The sequence below is a fragment of the Eleutherodactylus coqui genome, chromosome 2, assembly GCF_035609145.1.
Source record: "Eleutherodactylus coqui strain aEleCoq1 chromosome 2, aEleCoq1.hap1, whole genome shotgun sequence".
In the NCBI taxonomy this organism is placed as follows: Eukaryota; Metazoa; Chordata; class Amphibia; order Anura; family Eleutherodactylidae; genus Eleutherodactylus; species Eleutherodactylus coqui.
Window position 1 is genome coordinate 267,198,974 of NC_089838.1, and position 19,739 is coordinate 267,218,712.

The 19,739-nt window shown below is 48.8% G+C and overlaps 1 protein-coding gene across 1 annotated transcript; it reads left to right on the plus strand.

Annotated features, from left to right (window-relative positions):
* Positions 1 to 12,085: 12,085 nt before the first annotated feature.
* Positions 12,086 to 14,386, plus strand: LOC136612553 (uncharacterized). Its single transcript, XM_066592989.1, has 2 exons — positions 12,086 to 13,252; positions 13,403 to 14,386. The coding sequence occupies exons 1-2, from the start codon at positions 12,093 to 12,095 to the stop codon at positions 13,461 to 13,463; spliced, it is 1,221 nt and encodes a 406-aa protein (XP_066449086.1). The 5' UTR covers positions 12,086 to 12,092; the 3' UTR covers positions 13,464 to 14,386.
* Positions 14,387 to 19,739: the final 5,353 nt, after the last annotated feature.

The following is a 19,739-nucleotide window of genomic DNA, read 5'->3' on the forward strand; positions in this document are numbered from 1 at the left end:
TTTTCAACATTTTACATCACAATTGTGTTGCATAGCCCTTAATAAATTCCTCCCAATGTCTTCGATCACATACAGATTACACAAGATACTGAAACCATGAATTATCAAGAATATTCATCTTGCATTCATCCTTGGTTGGCAGGGGTAACTATATGCAAAATGTGTAACAAGGTCCCCCAACTATAATTCTTCATTGATAGTACTGGTCTCCTTATATGTGGATGTGTGACCTTATGGGTCCCCTAGGGCTCCAGGGCCCAGATGCATCCATTATAGCTTTCTGTTCCATGTTATTACACAGTCAGAACACCAATCCTGATTCTTGAACTTTGGGTGGCCCCTTCTGCTCACTGTCAATGGGTGACGTTGGTGGGTGGAAGAAACCTGACATCGTAAGCGGAGGAGACTGCCTACTTGGTAGATTAACTGCATGGGGGGCTCTATCTAAGAATATGGACAAATGGAGGTGAGTATGAAGAAAAGTCAGACAGTGGCAAAGCCAGTAGGGCTATGGCTGGGAAGCTATAGAGCCAGCCCTGCTGTCATAGACACAGGAGAGGCCCTCTTTAATCAAGAAAAAGTACAACAATCAACCCTCATTAATGAATGATAGCACAAACTGCTCCACATCTGCCAGCTCAGGTTCTCCATTCATTATTAGGAGATTGAGCATTAGAGATTAATGTCACGCTATAAAAGCCAGGGTTTACATTGTTGATGTAAGAGAGGTATTACAAGATCATTCTGTATTTTGCCTTTCATACTTGTTTTTTTTTTTTTTTTTAGTATGTTCTGCTCAAAAGTACGGGCTGCACCTACATGGGAGTAACGATTTACATACTAGCATCGATTGTTTGATAAAATAATAAGTAGTTTGATATTATAAGCATTTTGGGAATATTATGAATATAATATCAACGGTAAATATGCTTGTCTAGCAGATCAAGAGCGCAAACGTGAAATCAAGAATTATCTGGATAAATATATTGGTCCCTCTTTATCCATGGAGCACTGCAATGTACTAGATGCAGATTTTACTGAACCAGAATTGTTAGAGGCAATTAAAGAATATAAAGTAGGTAAATGTTCTGGTCCAGATGGTTATTCCCCATGGTTTTATAGGTTAATTATGTAAAATTTAGTTAGCCCCCTTTTGTGGGCATTTAGCTGAATTGCAGAGGGTGCAGAATTTCCTCCTCAGGCCATAATCGCTCATATATGTGTTACTCCTATGCCTGGAAAGGATCTGCTGGTGCATCCTCTCTGAATTTCAGGTCTTTGGAGACCTTAGCAATTATAAGGTCAACGTTCATAAATCTGAGGTCTTAAATGTCAACATCCTTCCAGCTGAAGTTTCCAGCCTGAAAAGTTATTTTTCCTTCAAATCGACTTCTTGCTCTCTGACCTACCTGGGTACTCAGATTTCACCCAACTATGAAAACCCAAAATGTGTTTTCCCTGAACTCTGCTACGGTACTGGAGAGGATGTGTGTTTGGGGTACACTGTCATTCTTGTGTTTTGGGCATATCTACAACTTTAAAATGAATGTTCTACCGCGTATTTTGTATCTGTTCCAGGCCTTACCGATCCACATCCAGAACTCCTTTTTTCACATGCTGAAATCTCTCTTCATTAAATATGTCTGGGCCAGTTCAACGCCTAGATTGGGATACAGATTCCTTGTCAGTCCTAAATCGTGGGGTGGCATGGGTCTCCATGATGTGACCCTATGCTATAAAGCTTCTATGTTGTCTTACATTCTAAATTGGTTCCCTCATGGCTTAGAGAAGCAATGGGTGAGGCTGGAGAGTAAGCTCCTTTGCATTCACTCAACTTTGCCTTTATGGCTCTTTCCACCCCCAAAGACCTTCTCACCTAGCTGAACTCTCAATTACTTTGACAATTTCGCGCTTTTGGGATAGGAATATGGTAATCCTTGGTCTCTCCTCTAGTCTAGCCCGCTTACCCTGGTTCTTCATAATTTTGCCTTCCCCAAGGTATGACTAATTAGCACATTTTAGGTTACTCGGCCTGAGAGGCTCGACAGGTACGTCACTATTTAGATGGTGGGTCTCTTTGTCCCCGGTGGGAGTTTCCAGGTGACTAGTCCAGTAGGTCGTGGCTAGTACATGCTCAACTATCAAATTTCTTGTCTCACTTATCACATAGAAGTTCCATTTGGTGGTATTTAACCGTTTGAAAATCTGTGTTTGCAATCCACTTCCTCTTCCTATTTGGTGTCATTTCTTTGCGTCCTGCTTCAGGAGACGGGGGAAGCCACCTCACAGGTCCCATTTGTAGCTTCCTGGGAGACGGAGCTAGGTTTGAGTTTTTGTATTGAGGATTGGAGTAAGGCGTTCACTCTCACACATAAATCTTCTATTTCATGTAAATTACAGGCAAAAAAATTACAAGATTCTTTCCAGAACGTACAGGACACCTCCCTGCTCTATTCCTTCTATCTGGAATGCTCTCACTTTTTCTGGTGTTTTGGTACATTCCCGAGTACTCATGCTCACATCTGATTGGAATGTGCAAACATTTTTCCTTTCTGGTAAGCTATTAATGATCTCTATAATAGGGTTTGCTGCAATGATCTTCAATGGTCTCCGGAGATGGCTTTACTTTCCATTATTCCTGGGTCCCTATCATCTCTAAAGAAGAGCCCCTTACTTTTCTTTCTTCAACTGACTCGCCTGGTCATCCCACGTCATTGGAAATCCTCTCAAGTACCTGGCCTACAGGAGTGGCATGACACATTTGAGATTTATAAATGAGAAGAGCTTATAGCTCAAGATCAAGTCCACGGCTACAAATTTCTCCAGTTCTGAGTGCAAATCAATATTGTTTCTCTTGTATGTTATGCTTTATTGTTGTTTCTTAATAAAAGGGATTAAACAAAAAAGAAAGCTAAACAGTTTTGACAAAAGATGTCACCAGTAGTCAGCAGAACAATTAAAGGGAACTTGTCATTATGACAGATCAGATTATGTTAGTAGCTAATAAAAAAAAAGCATAAACTAATGGTCAAGCGATTATTGCATGGTCCCAAAATAAGAATGTGAGATCACTAGATTATGAGGAGTTACCTCCTCCTACCTGAATCCTTGGCCACAAATTAGATCAAGTGATAGGGTTGAAAAAATGTGATGTCTCAGATTTTGAGCTGTGCAATTTATGTAGTCTTACTACACACTCAACCTCTGGAGCCCTTCCTCTGCCCTCTATATGGTACACAACCAAACAAAGTTCATGGCGGGGATATCACTCCACGTCAACACTGGTTGGGGAACTATGGGACTTTCTGCTGAAGAACTTTCTGTAAGAGCTGTTCCTAGCCAAATTGGTGAATGAAGCAGATACATTTAAAAATAAGGGACCCTTGAAGCATCGAAAATTGAATGAATTATGACACTCACTGCAAGGAGGCCACGCAGAAGGAATTGCAACCTCCTCAGACAATGAACACTGGACTATTGACTTGTGATTATATATATTTGTCCTGTGCCAGCCAGAATTGTTACTGCTCCCACCTTCACAGCGCCAGCTGCAGGAAATATTGAGGAGTATATGCAAGGGTTGGGGTGATTGTATAATAAGGTAACTTGGCTGGGCACTGTCACTGCTGAGAATCCTAGAGTACACTGCGAAATTTTAGGCAGGTGTGCTGCAAAGCAAAAAATAGAAGTGTTAAGGATTAGAGATGAGCGAGCACCAAAATGCTCAGGTGCTCGTTACTCGGGACGAAAATTTCGCGATGCTCGAGGGTTCGTTTCGAATAACGAACCCCATTGAAGTCAATGGGCGACCCGAGCATTTTTGTATATCGCCGATGCTCGCTAAGGTTTCCATTTGTGAAAATCTGGGCAATTCAAGAAAGTGATGGGAACGACACAGCAACGGATAGGGCAGGCGAGGGGCTACATGTTGGGCTGCATCTCAAGTTCCCAGGTCCCACTATTAAGCCACAATAGCGGCAAGAGTGGCCCCCCCCCCTCCCAACAATTTTTACTTCTGAAAAGCCCTCATTAGCAATGCATACCTTAGCTAAGCACCACACTACCTCCAACAAAGCACAATCACTGCCTGCATGACACTCCGCTGCCACTTCTCCTGGGTTACATGCTGCCCAACCCCCCCCCCCCTGCACGACCCAGTGTCCACAGCGCACACCAAATTGTCCCTGCGCAGCCTTCAGCTGCCCTCATGCCACGCCACACTCATGTCTATTTATAAGTGCGTCTACCATGAGGAGGAACTGCAGGCACACACTGCAGAGGGTTGGCACGGCTAGGCAGCGACCCTCTTTAAAAAGGGGCGGGGCGATAGCCCACAATACTGTACAGAAGCAATGAGAAATATAATCCTGTGCCACCGCCATCAGGAGCTGCACACGTGGGCATAGCAATGGGGAACCTATGTGCCACACACTATTCATTCTGTCAAGGTGTCTCTGCATTCCCCAGTCAGACCGCGGTTTTTTATAAATAGTCACAGGCAGGTACAACTGGGAATCCCCAACTCCGCAATGGGAATTTCGTGTGCACCCACAGCATGGGTGGCTCCCTGGAACCCACCGGCTGTACATAAATGTATCCCATTGCAGTGCCCTGGACAGCAGAGCTAACGTCAGATTAAATGCAGGTGGGCTTCGGCCCACACTGCATGCCCCAACCTGACTGGGCTTTTTAATTCATAGACACAGGCAGGTACAACTCCCTATTGTGAAGTCCCTGTGGACCGACAGCATGGGTGGGTGCCAGGAAGCCACCGGCGGCACATAAATATATCCCATAGCATTGCCCATCACAGCTGAGGTAATGTCATGTTTAATGCAGGTGGGCTTCGGCCCACACTGCATGCCCCAGTCATACTGGGGTTCTTTAGAAGTGGACACATGTAGTTACAACTCCCTGTGGACCCACGGCATGGGTGGCTCCCTGGAACCCACCGGCGGTACATAAATATATCCCATTGCAGTGCCCAGCACAGCTGATGTAACGTCAGCTGTAATGCAGGTGGGCAAAAAATTAATTGGATTACACTGTAGGCGAGGGCCCCAAAAAATTGGTGTACCAACAGTACTAATGTACCTCAGAAAAATTGCCCATGCCCAACCAAGAGGGCAGGTGAAACCCATTAAGCGCTTTGGTTAATGTGGCTTAATTGGTAACTAGGCCTGGAGGCAGCCCAGTTAAAATAAAAATTGGTTGAGGTGCAAGTTTCAACGCTTTAATGAGCATTGAAACGTCTAAAAATTGTTTAGAAAAATTAGAGGACTGAGCCTTGTGGGCCTAAGAAAAATTGCCCGTTCGGCGTGATTACAGGAGGTTTCAGGAGGAGGAGCAGGAGGAGGAATATTATACACAGATTGATGAAGCAAAAATGTCCCCATTTTTGATGGTGATAGAGAACGATGCTTCCATCCGCGGGTGCAGCCTACGTATTGCTTAGGTATCGCTGCTGTCCGCTGGTGAAGAAGAGAAGTCTGGGGAAATCCAGGCTTTGTTCATCTTGATGAGTGTAAGCCTGTCGGCACTGTTGGTTGACAAGCGGGTACGCTTATCCGTGATGATTCCCCCAGCCGCACTAAACACCCTCTCTGACAAGACGCTAGCCGCAGGACAAGCAAGCACCTCCAGGGCATACAGCGCGAGTTCAGGCCACGTGTCCAGCTTCGACACCCAGTAGTTGTAGGGGGCAGAGGCGTCACCGAGGACGGTCGTGCGATCGGCTACGTACTCCCTCACCATCCTTTTACAGTGCTCCCGCCAACTCAGCCTTGACTGGGGAGCGGTGACACAGTCTTGCTGGGGAGCCATAAAGCTGGCAAAGGCCTTGGAGAATGTTCCCCTGCCTGCGCTGTACATGCTGCTTGATCTCTGCACCTCCCCTGCTACCTGGCCCTCGGAACTGCGCCTTCTGCCACTAGCGCTGTCGGATGGGAAGTTTACCATCAGTTTGTCCACCAGGGCCCTGTGGTATAGCATCATTCTCGAACCCCTTTCCTTTTCGAGAATGAGAGTGGAAAGGTTCTCCTTATACCGTGGGTCGAGCAGTGTGTACACCCAGTAATTCATAGTGGCCAGAATGCGTGTAACGCGAGGGTCGCGAGAAAGGCATCCTAACATGAAGTCAGCCATGTGTGCCAGGGTACCTGTACGCAACACATGGCTGTCCTCACTAGGAAGATCACTTTCAGGATCCTCCTCCTCCTCCTCCGGCCATACACGCTGAAAGGATGACAAGCAAGCAGCATGGGTACCCTCAGCAGTGGGCCAAGCTGTCTCTTCCCCCTCCTCCTCATGCTCCTCCCCCTCCTCCTCCTCCTCAACGCGCTGAGATATAGACATGAGGGTGCTCTGACTATCCAGCGACATACTGTCTTCCCCCGCCTCCGTTTCCGAGTGCAAAGCGTCTGCCTTTATGCTTTGCAGGGAACTTCTCAAGAGGCATAGCAGAGGAATGGTGACGCTAATGATTGCAGCATCCCCGCTCACCATCTGGGTAGACTCCTCAAAGTTTCCAAGGACCTGGCAGATGTCTGCCAACCAGGCCCACTCTTCTGTAAAGAATTGAGGAGGCTGACTCCCACTACGCCGCCCATGTTGGAGTTGGTATTCCACTATAGCTCTACGCTGCTCATAGAGTCTGGCCAACATGTGGAGCGTAGAGTTCCACCGTGTGGGCACGTCGCACAGCAGTCGGTGCACTGGCAGATTAAACCTATGTTGCAGGGTGCGCAGGGTGGCAGCGTCCGTGTGGGACTTGCGGAAATGTGCGCAGAGTCGGCGCACCTTTCCGAGCAGGTCTGACAAGCGTGTGTAGCTTTTCAGAAAGCGCTGAACCACCAAATTAAAGATGTGGGCCAGGCATGGCACGTGCGTGAGGCTGCCGAGCTGCAGAGCCGCCACCATGTTACGGCCGTTGTCACACACGGTTGGAGGCTCAGCGGCCCAAGCCAGCGGTCGGTCTGCTCTGTCAGACCCTGCAGCAGTTCGTGGGCCGTGTGCCTCTTCTCTCCTAAGCTGAGTAGTTTCAGCACGGCCTGCTGACGCTTGCCCACCGCTGTGCTGCCGTGCCGCACGACACCGACTGCTGGCGACGTGCTGCTGCTGACACATCTTGATTGCGAGACAGAGGTTGCGTAGGAGGAGGAGGAGGGTGGTTTAGTGGAGGAAGCATACACCGCCGCAGATACCAGCACCGAGCTGGGGCCCGCAATTCTGGGGGTGGGTAGGACGTGAGCGGTCCCAGGCTCTGACTCGGTCCCAGCCTCCACTAAATTCACCCAATGTGCCGTCAGGGAGATATAGTGGCCCTGCCTGCCTGTGCTTGTCCACGTGTCTGTTGTTAAGTGGACCTTAGCAGTAACCGCGTTGGTGAGGGCGCGTACAATGTTGCGGGAGACGTAGTCATGCAGGGCTGGGACGGCACATCGGGAAAAGTAGTGGCAACTGGGAACCGAGTAGTGCGGGGCCGCCGCCGCCATCATGCTTTTGAAAGCCTCCGTTTCCACAAGCCTATACGGCAGCATCTCCAGGTTGATCAATTTGGCAATGTACACGTTTAACGCTTGAGCGTGCGGGTGCGTGGCGGCGTACTTGCCCTTGCGCTCAAACAGTGGCGCTAGCGACGTCTGGACGCTGCGCTGAGAGACATTGCTGGATGGGGCCGAGGACAGCGGAGGTGAGGGTGTGGGTGCAGGCCAGGAGACGGTAGTGCCTGTGTCCTGAGAGGGGGGTTGGATCTCAGTGGCAGGTTGGGGCACAGGGGGAGAGGCAGTGGTGCAAACCGGAGGCGGTGAACGGCCTTCGTCCCACCTTGTGGGGTGCTTGGTCATCATATGCCTGCGCATGCTGGTGGTGGTGGCTCCCCAGCTGATCTTGGCGCGACAAAGGTTGCACACCACTGTTCGTCGGTCGTCAGGCGTCTCTGTAAAAAACTGCCACACCGTAGAGCACCTTGACCTCTGCAGGGTGGCATGGCGCGAGGGGGCGCTTTGGGAAACAGTTGGTGGATTATTCGGTCTGGCCCTGCCTCTACCCCTGGCCACCGCACTGGCTCGGCCTGTGCCCACACCCTGACTTGGGCCTCCGCGTCCTCGCCTGCGTCCACGTCCTCTAGGTCTACACCTACCCCACAGCATGCTGTATTACCAGTAGTGCAGAAACAGAACGCTGTAATTAAATGTGCCACTTATTGGCCTGTGGTTGGAGGCTGACTTCGCTTACGGAACGCACAGCAGAGCCAGGAAATAATTTTGCGCAAGCCTGCTGTAACACTTAGCTGGCTGCGTATGAATTAGGACAACTACCCCCAGCACAGACCCAGTACACTGAGGACGGTCACAGGCAGCCCAAATAGATTTTTTTTCCCAAATGTTTTTGGAAAGGCCCACTGCCTATATACACTGTATATGTCTTCTCTCTCTGCGTCACCACTACTGGCCCTGGAGTATGTAAAATAACTGCAAACTGTTGCACTGTGGACTGGAATACAGCGGTGATGTAACAGCCAACACAGAGCCAGGAAATAATTTTGCGCAAGCATGCTGTAACACTTAGCTGGCTGCGTATGAATTAGGACAACTACCCCCAGCACAGACCCAGTACACTGAGGACGGTCACAGGCAGCCCAAATAGATTTTTTTTCCCAAATGTTTTTGGAAAGGCCCACTGCCTATATTCAATAAATATGTCTTCTGTCCCTGCCTCACCACCACTACTGGCCCTGGACTATGTATAATTACTGCAGGGCGCAATGCTCTGCACGGCCAATATACAAAAAAAAAAAGTGCAACACTGCAAAAAGCAGCCTCCACAGTACTGCACACGGTTAGATGTGGCCCTAAGAAGGACCGTTGGGGTTGGGGAGCCTAAAATACTCCTAACACTCTCCCTATAGCAACTCCAGCAAGACAGCACTTTCCCTGATCTCTGTCAGAACGCATCTGTGGCGAGCCGCGGGAGGGGCCGATTTATATACTCGGGTGAAACCTGATCTCGCCAGCCACTCACTGCAGGGGGGTGGTATAGGGCTTGAACGTCGCAGGGGGAAGTTGTAATGCCTTCCCTGTCTTTCTATTGGCCAGAAAAGCGCGCTAACGTCTCAGAGATGAAAGTGAAAGTAACTCGAACATCGCGTGGTGCTCGTTTCGAATAACGAGCATCTCGAACACGCTAAATACTCGAACGAGTATCAAGCTCGGACGAGTACGTTCGCTCATCTCTATTAATGATTTATTTTTGTCAATTAACAAATGCAAAGTGATGAACAAAGAAAAAACTAAATCAAAATAATATTTGGGGTGACCACCCTTTACCTTCAAAACAGGACCAATTCTTCTAGGTACACTTGTACAAAGTCAGGGATTTTATAGGATTAAAGTCAGCTGTATGATTAACCAGTTATACCAAACAGGTGATAATGATCATGATTTTCATATGTAGGTTGAAACACAGTCATTAATTGAAACAGAAATAGCTTTGTAGGAGGCTTTTAACTTGGTGAGGAACAGCCAACTTCTGCTACAATGGTGAGGTTGTGGAAGACAGTTTCATAGCAAAACTAAACACTGGAACAAGGTATTTATACTGCATCATCAAGGTCACTTGCAGGCAACTTTTTCAAAGAACACAGGGTTTTCCAGATGTGCTGTTCAAGCTCCTTTGACGAAGAACAAAGAAATAGACAACATTGAGGATTGTAAATGTAGTGGTGGGCCAAGGAAACTTCATGCCTAATTCCCTTTGAAATCCGAAGATGTCCAGCAGTGCCATCAGCTGAGAACTGGCAGAAACCAGTGGGACCCAGGTACACCTATCTACTATTCAGAGAAGTCTGGCCAGAAATGGTCTTTATGGAAGAACTGTGGCCAAAAAGCCATTCTTTTGACTTGGAAACAAGACCAAGCGACTCAACTATGCATGAAAACATAGGAACTGGGGCGTTTTGGCACCTGTGATGAAACCCCCAGACAGAATACTAGAGCGTGTACTGTGTGAACACTCCCTCACTGCAGCAGATATATTAGCAGTTTAGCCAAACCCACCGCTTTTGGTGAGACCGGACGATCACCTAATGTATATGGTGACCTCCTGACTCTCCCCCGACAGCATATGTTGGGGGAGATAAAGATCAGGCAGTTGGACTTCCACCATCCAAACATTTTTGTTGATAAGCACCAGTTTACCGTGTTTTTCTGAAAACCAATGTAAGGCAAAAGTAAAACATTAACCAAAGCAACCAGATTTCAACTCTCATTTTTTCAGAGGTCATTTAAAAAAGGAAAGCTCAACGTGATTGGTTGAAAAGGGCAATTGTTACACTTTTCCTGTACACTAATTTGATACATTTCTTTCAATGTTTTTCCTAACTAAATTTTCGGCGCACTTGGTATACCATTTAAAACGTGTCAAGCCTACCTTAGTGCATTTTAGATTCATCATCAAGAACATATAGGAATTACAATACTGTAGCTCTATATTTTTTTGAAGCTGGGCTCATTAGGGAGGAAATGCATTAACCTTTACTGCACCTGTGACCGCGTTTGCATCCCTGTCAGTAAACCAGGTGTGACAGGTTGCAATTTAAGAAAGGAAGAGAATGTGTCCTGTAAGCACAATCTGGCTTTTGCACATGACACACACTTGTGTTTGTGTCACAATCAATTGCTCAGTCATTTTAATCCCAACACCTGTGAAAAGCTAAAATATGTTTAAATCAAGTACTAAAGTCCACTCCCAGTGATTCAATGTTATATAAATGCACACCATATGAAACTATGCAGATGTACATCAATGTGACCCCTGTCATTCAGTAAAAACAGCTTCCTCCCAGACTCAGAAGTTCATTTAAAGGGGTTATCCCAAAATCTGAAGTTATCCCCTATTCACATGATAGGGGATCATTTTTTGTTCGCTAGGGGTCTCACCGCTGAACACTGATCCTCTATAATGTGGGGTCGCTTCTCCCAACAGCCGCAATGTCAGAGAGTCTCTTGCCCTGGAGCAAGGGCCAGACTAAGGCTGCCTACGGTACGGAGCAGTTCAATTATGATGGCCCCCTCCCATTGCTACAATGCTTCTATGTATTTGAGAAGTACAGCCTATTATAAACTATGCTCCAAAACGGACTCTTTTTGTAGCTTTTTTTCACGTTTTTTTCCCATGCCTTCTGCTCTGTTGAACAATAGAAAGAGGGGAGAACCTTGCAGCTCTATGGCAAGTCTTTTAGGCCATGCCATATTTATGCTAAGACACACCCCTTGTATTCCTCAAAGTAGTAGTACCAATCAGTGAACATCTCACAATACAGATACCAGTGCAGCGCCCCGTAGGGTAACTTTGGACACAGGGCATATGCTAAGGAGCTTGGAGGGTAAAGCTGTCACTTGTCACGGTGGCACTTACCAGACTCCTCCCCAAAGGGACACACACAGCCTCGGCCAGAGGATCGCTGGGCGTCTTCCGGACACCCCTAGGAGAGGGATGGCCAATATACATATAACAGGAATACAGGTTGTCACATGACGCCACTGTTTCTTTACTCACCAGAATGACCCTCGGAGATAATAAAGAGAATTCACACGTTTTTGTGCTTAACCCCTTCCAATGCACTGTCTGACGTCTAAAGACATTCTGATTGAAGGCTGTAAAGCTTCCAATGTTGGAAGATGTCCGGCAGGGTATTCTTACTGTATATTACTGGCCGCTCTGTTGTCGGGGGCCTCTCCAGTATGTCTCATACCACAGTACTGGCCAGCAGATAGCACCATTGTATAATGTCGGAGAGAGAAAATCCCCTAGGAAACCCTGAATCCAAAATTGGATTGCAAAGGGTTAAGTACCTCAGTTTCTGGGAACAGTCAGGGCCTGGCAAACTTTAACACGTTACAATTCAAGAACACACTGGTAGAGATAAGACAGAAGAAAGGAGGTCAGGGAGGAACTCTGTATGGTACCGCTCCTGGAAGGGGAATTTTCTCAGAGAGTATACTCAGGATGATACTGGCCCTAGAGTCCTCATTATCTGTATGGTGCTGCTCCTGGAAAGGGAAGGGCAGTACCGGCAGTTACAAGGGACTGCGATGGGGTCTAACATGGCCCCTTCGTATGCAAACATATACATGCGGTACATTGAGGAAACGCGTCTTTGTACCTCCCCAGCCTGGGCCTTTGCCCAGGTCTGGTGGAGGTACATTGACGACGTGTTCCTCATTTGGAATGGCTCAATGGAACAACTAAAAGCGTTCCATGAAGAAATAAATAATCTTCTTCCTGAATTGAAGTTCACCCTTTCTGCATCGGATAAATCTATCCAGTTCTTGGATGTTCTGATTATAAAACAAGGATCCGGTCTAGTAACGGATTTATACACTAAGCCCACTGACCGTAATAATTTATTACAATACTCGAGCTGCCACCCGCCGGCCATGATGAGATCTCTACCCTGGAGTCAGATGCTCAGGGTCCGGCGGGTGGTTAGCGACGAATTTTTCGATGACAGATTGGAGGCTATGTGTAGAAAATTCGCTGCTAGGGGATATCCACAGGATCTGTTAAGTAAACAGACGTACAGGGTGAAGCAGATAGCTCGGACGTCGATTCTTAGTCCTTCAAAAAGTAACAAGGCCACCATGAAACGCATCCCGTTTGTGTCCACTTATGGAGCCCACAGTGGGGAAATCTGTTCTATATTGAACAAACACTGGCATGTTTTGGCGAGGAGCCACCCGGACATCGTGGAGTTCACTGATCCACCCATGATGGCGTATAGGCGGGCACGGAACTTGAAAGACCGTCTTGTTTGCACGTCTTCCCCTGGTCCCAGTGGCTCAATACAGAGAACATTGGCACCTATAAAAAACGGTAACTTTCCTTGCCTTGGTTGTGCGTCATGCCACAACATGGTTAAGGGGGATAGTTTTGCACATCCAAGGACAGGTAAAAGATTTCGGATTCGTGGATGGTACAGTTGCTGGTCTGCGTTTGTGGTGTATCTAATCAGTTGTCCATGCGGCCTTCAATACGTGGGACAAACAACCACGGAGGTTCGGAAACGCATGTCAAACCACAAAAGCAATATCAGGACCAGAAAACTCGACCTCCCCATTCCCCGACATTTTGAAGATCACAACCATTCGATTAGTCAGTTTCGATTTATGGTTATCGATTCGGTTGAGAGAGACGAGAGGGGGGGAGACAGGGAACGGAGGTTGAAGCTATTGGAGGCCAAATGGATTTTCAGGTTAGATTCCCTAACCCCCAGGGGCCTTAATGTGGAGTATAACCCTTTATTATTTGTAGATTGACTTGTTTTTGATGAATTGGTTTAGCATTGATTCTTTGTGTATTGTTTTTACCCTTCCTTTTTTAACACTTGTTTGTTTTTTTGTAGGTTCCTTTGGGTGATGCAGTTTCCCATGTCCGGTGCTACATTGTATAAAATAACAGAATAAATGAATAAAAACATACTAGCATGACATATTATGCGTTGTTGATCTTTTGAGGTCTCATGTTGTTCAATTGATTGCCATAGGTGTATAGTGCCAATGATATATCAAGATGGGTCCAGGTATTGACTAGCGCTAGTTATATGATTCCACATGTACTTGCTGTAAGGTGTATATATGACATATAATTGACACTGTCTCTTAGGGTAAAGCCCTGTTTGTGCACCTACACATGTGGTCATGCGACTACAGGTGGAAGGTCACACTATCAATGGCTATGGCTTGATGATATCCCTCCCGGTTTTTACGGCGGGATCATTGATCCTGAGCCAGATTTGGGTAAAGATAGTGTATAAACATAAGTGATAACTAGTAATGAGTAGTATAGAACATGTCAGGCACTTTCCAGCGACTGATGCATGTGGGGGAGGTCCGGTGGAGGCTCCGATCACGTGTTCTGCCAGTTGCGAGTGACGTACAGACTGAAGGAGTCCCTTGATACTGCTGGGTTCAGCGGCCGGATTGCGTGGGAGGAGCCGGGCGTGAGCTCCGATCATGTGCTCTGTCAGCTGACTCTGACGTATGCATGGGAAACACACAGATTGAATTCTGTGATGTTAAAGACAGGAGTCCCGGACAGGAGTGACGTCATCAATGTGCGACCTCTCCAGTACCCGTCAGAAACACATGTGAGGGTAAATAAAACACTATGGTTGTATTGATTTTGATTATGCTGCACCGGTGATGTGAAACTGATTCACCCAATGGAGGTGGACATGATGTAATGTGATGTTGTTTCTATGTATGTGATTGGTGGAGGCGGAGTTATGGTAACTATTTAATGTTGGCATGTGTGTATGTAACCCAGCACTTGACAAAGACTCTTCTGAGTTGAAACGTTGTGGGCAATAAAGTTTCTCTGGAATTAACCCCTGAGTGCTGCTCTTATCTACTCTTCTTTGCTATTTGGAAAGGGAAGGGGCATACTCTCCACAGACACTCACTTTTAGAAGTACCTCTGCACGGTGGTTTTGACTTTCCTCTACTTCTCTCGCTCTCTCTCACTCTCTTTCTCCTTACTCTCTATTGGCTCCTGGTATCAGGATCTTCAGGAAACCTCTCTTTCTCTTCCATTTTTCACCACATGAGGGTTAAAGGTACCCCCATGTAGCTGGCACTATCACTCAGGAACCCAGAAGAACAGAAGACCTTTTTTTTACTCTCAGACACTCATACTTATAGTCTCTAACATACCACATGACAGGACATGAATTGATACATTTGCAGACATCTCCCAGTCTCATGCAGAAATTAACCTCTCACTTACTGCAGCTGTGCAATACACATAACAGGAGACTAGAGATGAGCGAGCACCAAAATGCTCGGGTGCTCGTTACTCGGGACGAACTTTTCGCGATGCTCGAGGGTTCGTTTCGAGTAACGAACCCCATTGAAGTCAATGGGCGACCCGAGCATTTTTGTATTTCGCCGATGCTCGCTAAGGTTTCCTTGTGTGAAAATCTGGGCAATTCAAGAAAGTGATGGGAACGACACAGCAACGGATAGGGCAGGCGAGGGGCTACATGTTGGGCTGCATCTTAAGTTCCCAGGTCCCACTATTAAGCCACAATAGCGGCAAGAGTGCCCCCCCCCCCTCCCAACAACTTTTACTTCTGAAAAGCCCTCATTAGCATGGCATACCTTTGCTTAGCACCACACTACCTCCAACAAAGCACAATCACTGCCTGCATGACACTCCACTGCCACTTCTCCTGGGTTACATGCTGCCCAACCGCCCCCCCTCCCCCCCACAGCGCACACCAAAGTGTCCCTGCGCAGCCTTCAGCTGCCCTCATGCCACACCACCCTCATGTCTATTTAGAAATGCGTCTGCCATGAGGAGGAACCGCAGGCACACACTGCAGAGGGTTGGCACGGCTAGGCAGCGACCCTCTTTAAAAGGGGCGGGGCGATAGCCCACAATGCTGTACAGAAGCAATGAGAAATAGAATCCTGTGCCACCGCCATCAGGAGCTGCACACGTGGGCATAGCAATGGGGAACCTATGTGCCACACACTATTCATTCTGTCAAGGTGTCTCTGCATGCCCCAGTCAGACCGGGCTTTTTAATTCATAGACACAGGCAGGTACAACTCCCTATTGTGAAGTCCCTGTCGACCGACAGCATGGGTGGCTCCCTGGAACCCACCGGCGATACACAAAAATATCCCATTGGATTGCCCAACACAGCTGAGGTAGTAATGTCGTGCTTAATGCAGGTGGGCTTCGGCCCACACTGCATGCCCCAGTCAGACTGGGGTTCTTTACAAGTGGAAACAGATGCATTTATAATTCCCTGTGGACCCACAGCATGGGTGGGTGCCAGGAAGCCACCGGCGGTACATAGAAATATCCCATTGCATTGCCCAACACAGCTGAGGTAGTAATGTCGTGCTTAATGCAGGTGGGCTTCGGCCTACACTGCATGCCCCAGTCAGACTGGGGTTCTTTACAAGTGGATACATGTAGGTTAAACTCCGTGTGCACCTACAGCATGGGTGGCTCCCTGGAACCCACCGGCGATACACAAAAATATTCCATTGCATTGCCCAACACAGCTGAGGTAGTAATGTCGTGCTTAATGCAGGTGGGCTTCGGCCCACACTGCATGCCCCAGTCAGACTGGTAATATGTACCTTAACAGTAACCGCGTTGGTGGTAATGTGGTGGTGACTGCGGACCTAGTAGCACGGTTTTATTTTGTTGGTTTTCGGAATGTGGCCAGGATTAAGTGGGCCGTGGTGGGGGATGTTTTGGAGGCACTACGTGACCTCTCCACGTGTCCGTGGTTATATGCACCTTAACAGTAACAGCGTTGGTGGGAAATGGCCTCGCCGCCATCATGTCTTTGGGAAGCCTCTGTTTCCACACCCCAGAGACATACCATTAGCAGCGGTATAGGCAGAGCCCAGAATTAGTAACATTTCAGCCGTAGCATTAGCGACAGGCCCCACTAACATATCACTAGCAGCATTATAGTGGGAGCACAGTCTTAGTTCCATTTCAGTAATAGTAGCAGCCTACACAGGCCCCAGTAACAATTCCGAAGCAGCAGTATAGTGGGAGCGCAGTCTTCGTTCCATTTCAGTAATAGTAGCACTCAAGACAGGCACCAGTAACAATTCCGAAGCAGCAGTATAGGAGGAGCATAGTCTTAGTTCCATTTAAGTAATAGTAGCAGCCTACACAGGCCCCAGGAACAATTCCGAAGCAGCAGTATAGTGGGAGCGCAGTCTTAGTTCCATTTCAGTAGCTGCAGTATAGCCAAGGCCCAAGTTACATTTATGTAGCTAAAGTGTAGGCCAACCCCACACACACTTCTGTACCATGAGTGCAGGCGAAGAACATACAAATTGCTATGATTACACTGTAGGTGAGGGCCCCAAAACATTGGTGTACCAACAGTACTAATGTACCTCAGTAAAAATTGGCCATGCCCAACCAAGATGGCAGGTGAAACCCATTAATCGCTTTGGTTAATGTGGCTTAAGTGGTAACTAGGCCTGGAGGCAGCCCAGTTTAACTAAAAATTGGTTCAAGTTAAAGTTTCAACGCTTTTAAGAGCATTGAAACATATAAAAATTGTTTAGAAAAATTAGATGAGTGAGCCTTGTGGCCCTAAGAAAAATTGCCCGTTCAGCGTGATTACGTGAGGTTTCAGGAGGAGGAGCAGGAGGAGGAGGAGGAATATTAGACACAGATTGATGAAGCAGAAATGTCCCCGTTTTGGATGGTGAGAGAGAATGTAGCTTCCATCCGCGGGTGCAGCCTACGTATTGCTTACGTATCGCTGCTGTCCGCTGGTGGAGAAGAGAAGTCTGGGGAAATCCAGGCTTTGTTCATCTTGATGAGTGTTAGCCTGTCGGCACTGTCGGTTGACAGGCGGGTACGCTTATCTGTGATGATTCCCCCAGCCGCACTAAACACCCTTTCCGACAAGACGCTAGCCGCAGGACAAGCAAGCACCTCCAGGGCATACAGCGCTAGTTCAGGCCACGTGTCCAGCTTCGACACCCAGTAGTTGTAGGTGGCAGAGGCGTCACGGAGGACGGTCGTGCGATCGGCTACGTACTCCCTCACCATCCTTTTACAGTGCTCCCGCCGACTCAGCCTTGACTGGGGAGCGGTGACACAGTCTTGCTGGGGAGCCATAAAGCTGTCCAGGCCCTCAAAGACTGTTGCACTGCCTGGGCTGTACATGCTGCTCGATCTACGCACCTCCCCTGCTACCTGGCCCTCAGAACTGCGCCTTCTGCCACTAGCGCTGTCGGATGGGAATTTTACCATCAGCTTGTCCGCCAGGGTCCTGTGGTATAGCAACAGTCTCGAACCCCTTTCCTCTTCGGGAATGAGAGTGGGAAGGTTCTCCTTATAGCGTGGGTCGAGCAGTGTGTACACCCAGTAATCCGTAGTGGCCAGAATGCGTGTAACGCGAGGGTCACGAGAAAGGCATCCTAACATGAAGTCAGCCATGTGTGCCAGGGTACCTGTACGCAACACATGGCTGTCCGCACTAGGAAGATCACTTTCAGGATCCTCCTCCTCCTCCTCAGGCCATACACGCTGAAATGATGACAGGCCAGCAGCATGGGTACCGTCAGCAGTGGGCCAAGCTGTCTCTTCCCCCTCCTCCTCATCCTCCTCATGCTCCTCCTCCTGAACGCGCTGAGATATAGACAGGAGGGTGCTCTGACTATCCAGCGACATACTGTCTTCCCCCGGCTCTGTTTCCGAGCGCAAAGCGGCTGCCTTTATGGTTTGCAGGGAACTTCTCAAGAGGCATAGCAGAGGAATGGTGACGCTAATGATTGCAGCATCGCCGCTCACCACCTGGGTAGACTGCTCAAAGTTTCGAAGGACCTGGCAGATGTCTGCCAACCAGGCCCACTCTTCTGAAAAGAATTGAGGAGGCTGACTCCCACTGCGCCGCCCATGTTGGAGTTGGTATTCCACTATAGCTCTACGCTGCTCATAGAGCCTGGCCAACATGTGGAGCGTAGAGTTCCACCGTGTGGGCACGTCGCACAGCAGTCGGTGCACTGGCAGATTAAACCGATGTTGCAGGGTGCGCAGGGTGGCAGGGTCCGTGTGGGACTTGCGGAAATGTGCGCAGAGCCGGCGCACCTTTACGAGCAGGTCTGACAAGCGTGGGTAGCTTTTCAGAAAGCGCGGAACCACCAAATTAAAGACGTGGGCCAGGCATGGCACGTGCGTGAGGCTGCCGAGCTGCAGAGCCGCCACCAGGTTACGGCCGTTGTCACACACGACCATGCCCGGTTGGAGGCTCAGCGGCGCAAGCCAACGGTCGGTCTGCTCTGTCAGACCCTGCAGCAGTTCGTGGGCCGTGTGCCTCCTATCTCCTAAGCTGAGTAGTTTCAGCACGGCCTGCTGACGCTTGCCCACCGCTGTGCTGCCACGCTGCGCGACACCGACTGCTGGTGACGTCCTGCTGCTGCTGACACATCTAGATTGCGAGACAGAGGTTGAGGAGGAGGAGGAGGAGGAGGGTGCTTTAGTGGAAGAAGCATACACCGCCGAACATACCACCACCGAGCTGGGGCCCGCAATTCTGGGGGTGGGTAGGACGTGAGCGGTCCCAGGCTCTGACTCTGTCCCAGCCTCCACTAAATTCACCCAATGTGCCGTCAGGGAGATGTAGTGGCCCTGCCCGCCTGTGCTTGTCCACGTGTCCGTAGTTAAGTGGACCTTGCCACTAACCGCATTGGTGAGGGCGCGTACAATGTTGCGGGAGACGTGGTCGTGCAGGGCTGGGACGGCACATCGGGAAAAGTAGTGGCGACTGGGAACTGAGTAGCGCGGGGCCGCCGCCGCCATCATAGCTTTAAAAGCCTCCGTTTCCACAACCCTATACGGCAGCATCTCAAGGCTGATAAATTTGGCTATGTGGACGGTTAACGATTGAGCGTGCGGGTGCGTGGCGGCGTACTTGCGCTTGCGCTCCAACACTTGCGCTAGCGACGGCTGGACTGTGCAGTGCGAGACATTGGTGGATGGGGCCGAGGACAGCGGAGGTGAGGGTGTGGGTGCAGGCCATGAGACGGTAGTGCCTGTGTCCTGAGAGGGGGGTTGGATCTCAGTGGCAGGTTGGGGCACAGGGGGAGAGGCAGCGGTGCAAACCGGAGGCGGTGAACGGCCTTCGTCCCACCTTGTGGGGTGCTTGGCCATCATATGTCTGCGCATGCTGGTGGTGGTGAGGCTGT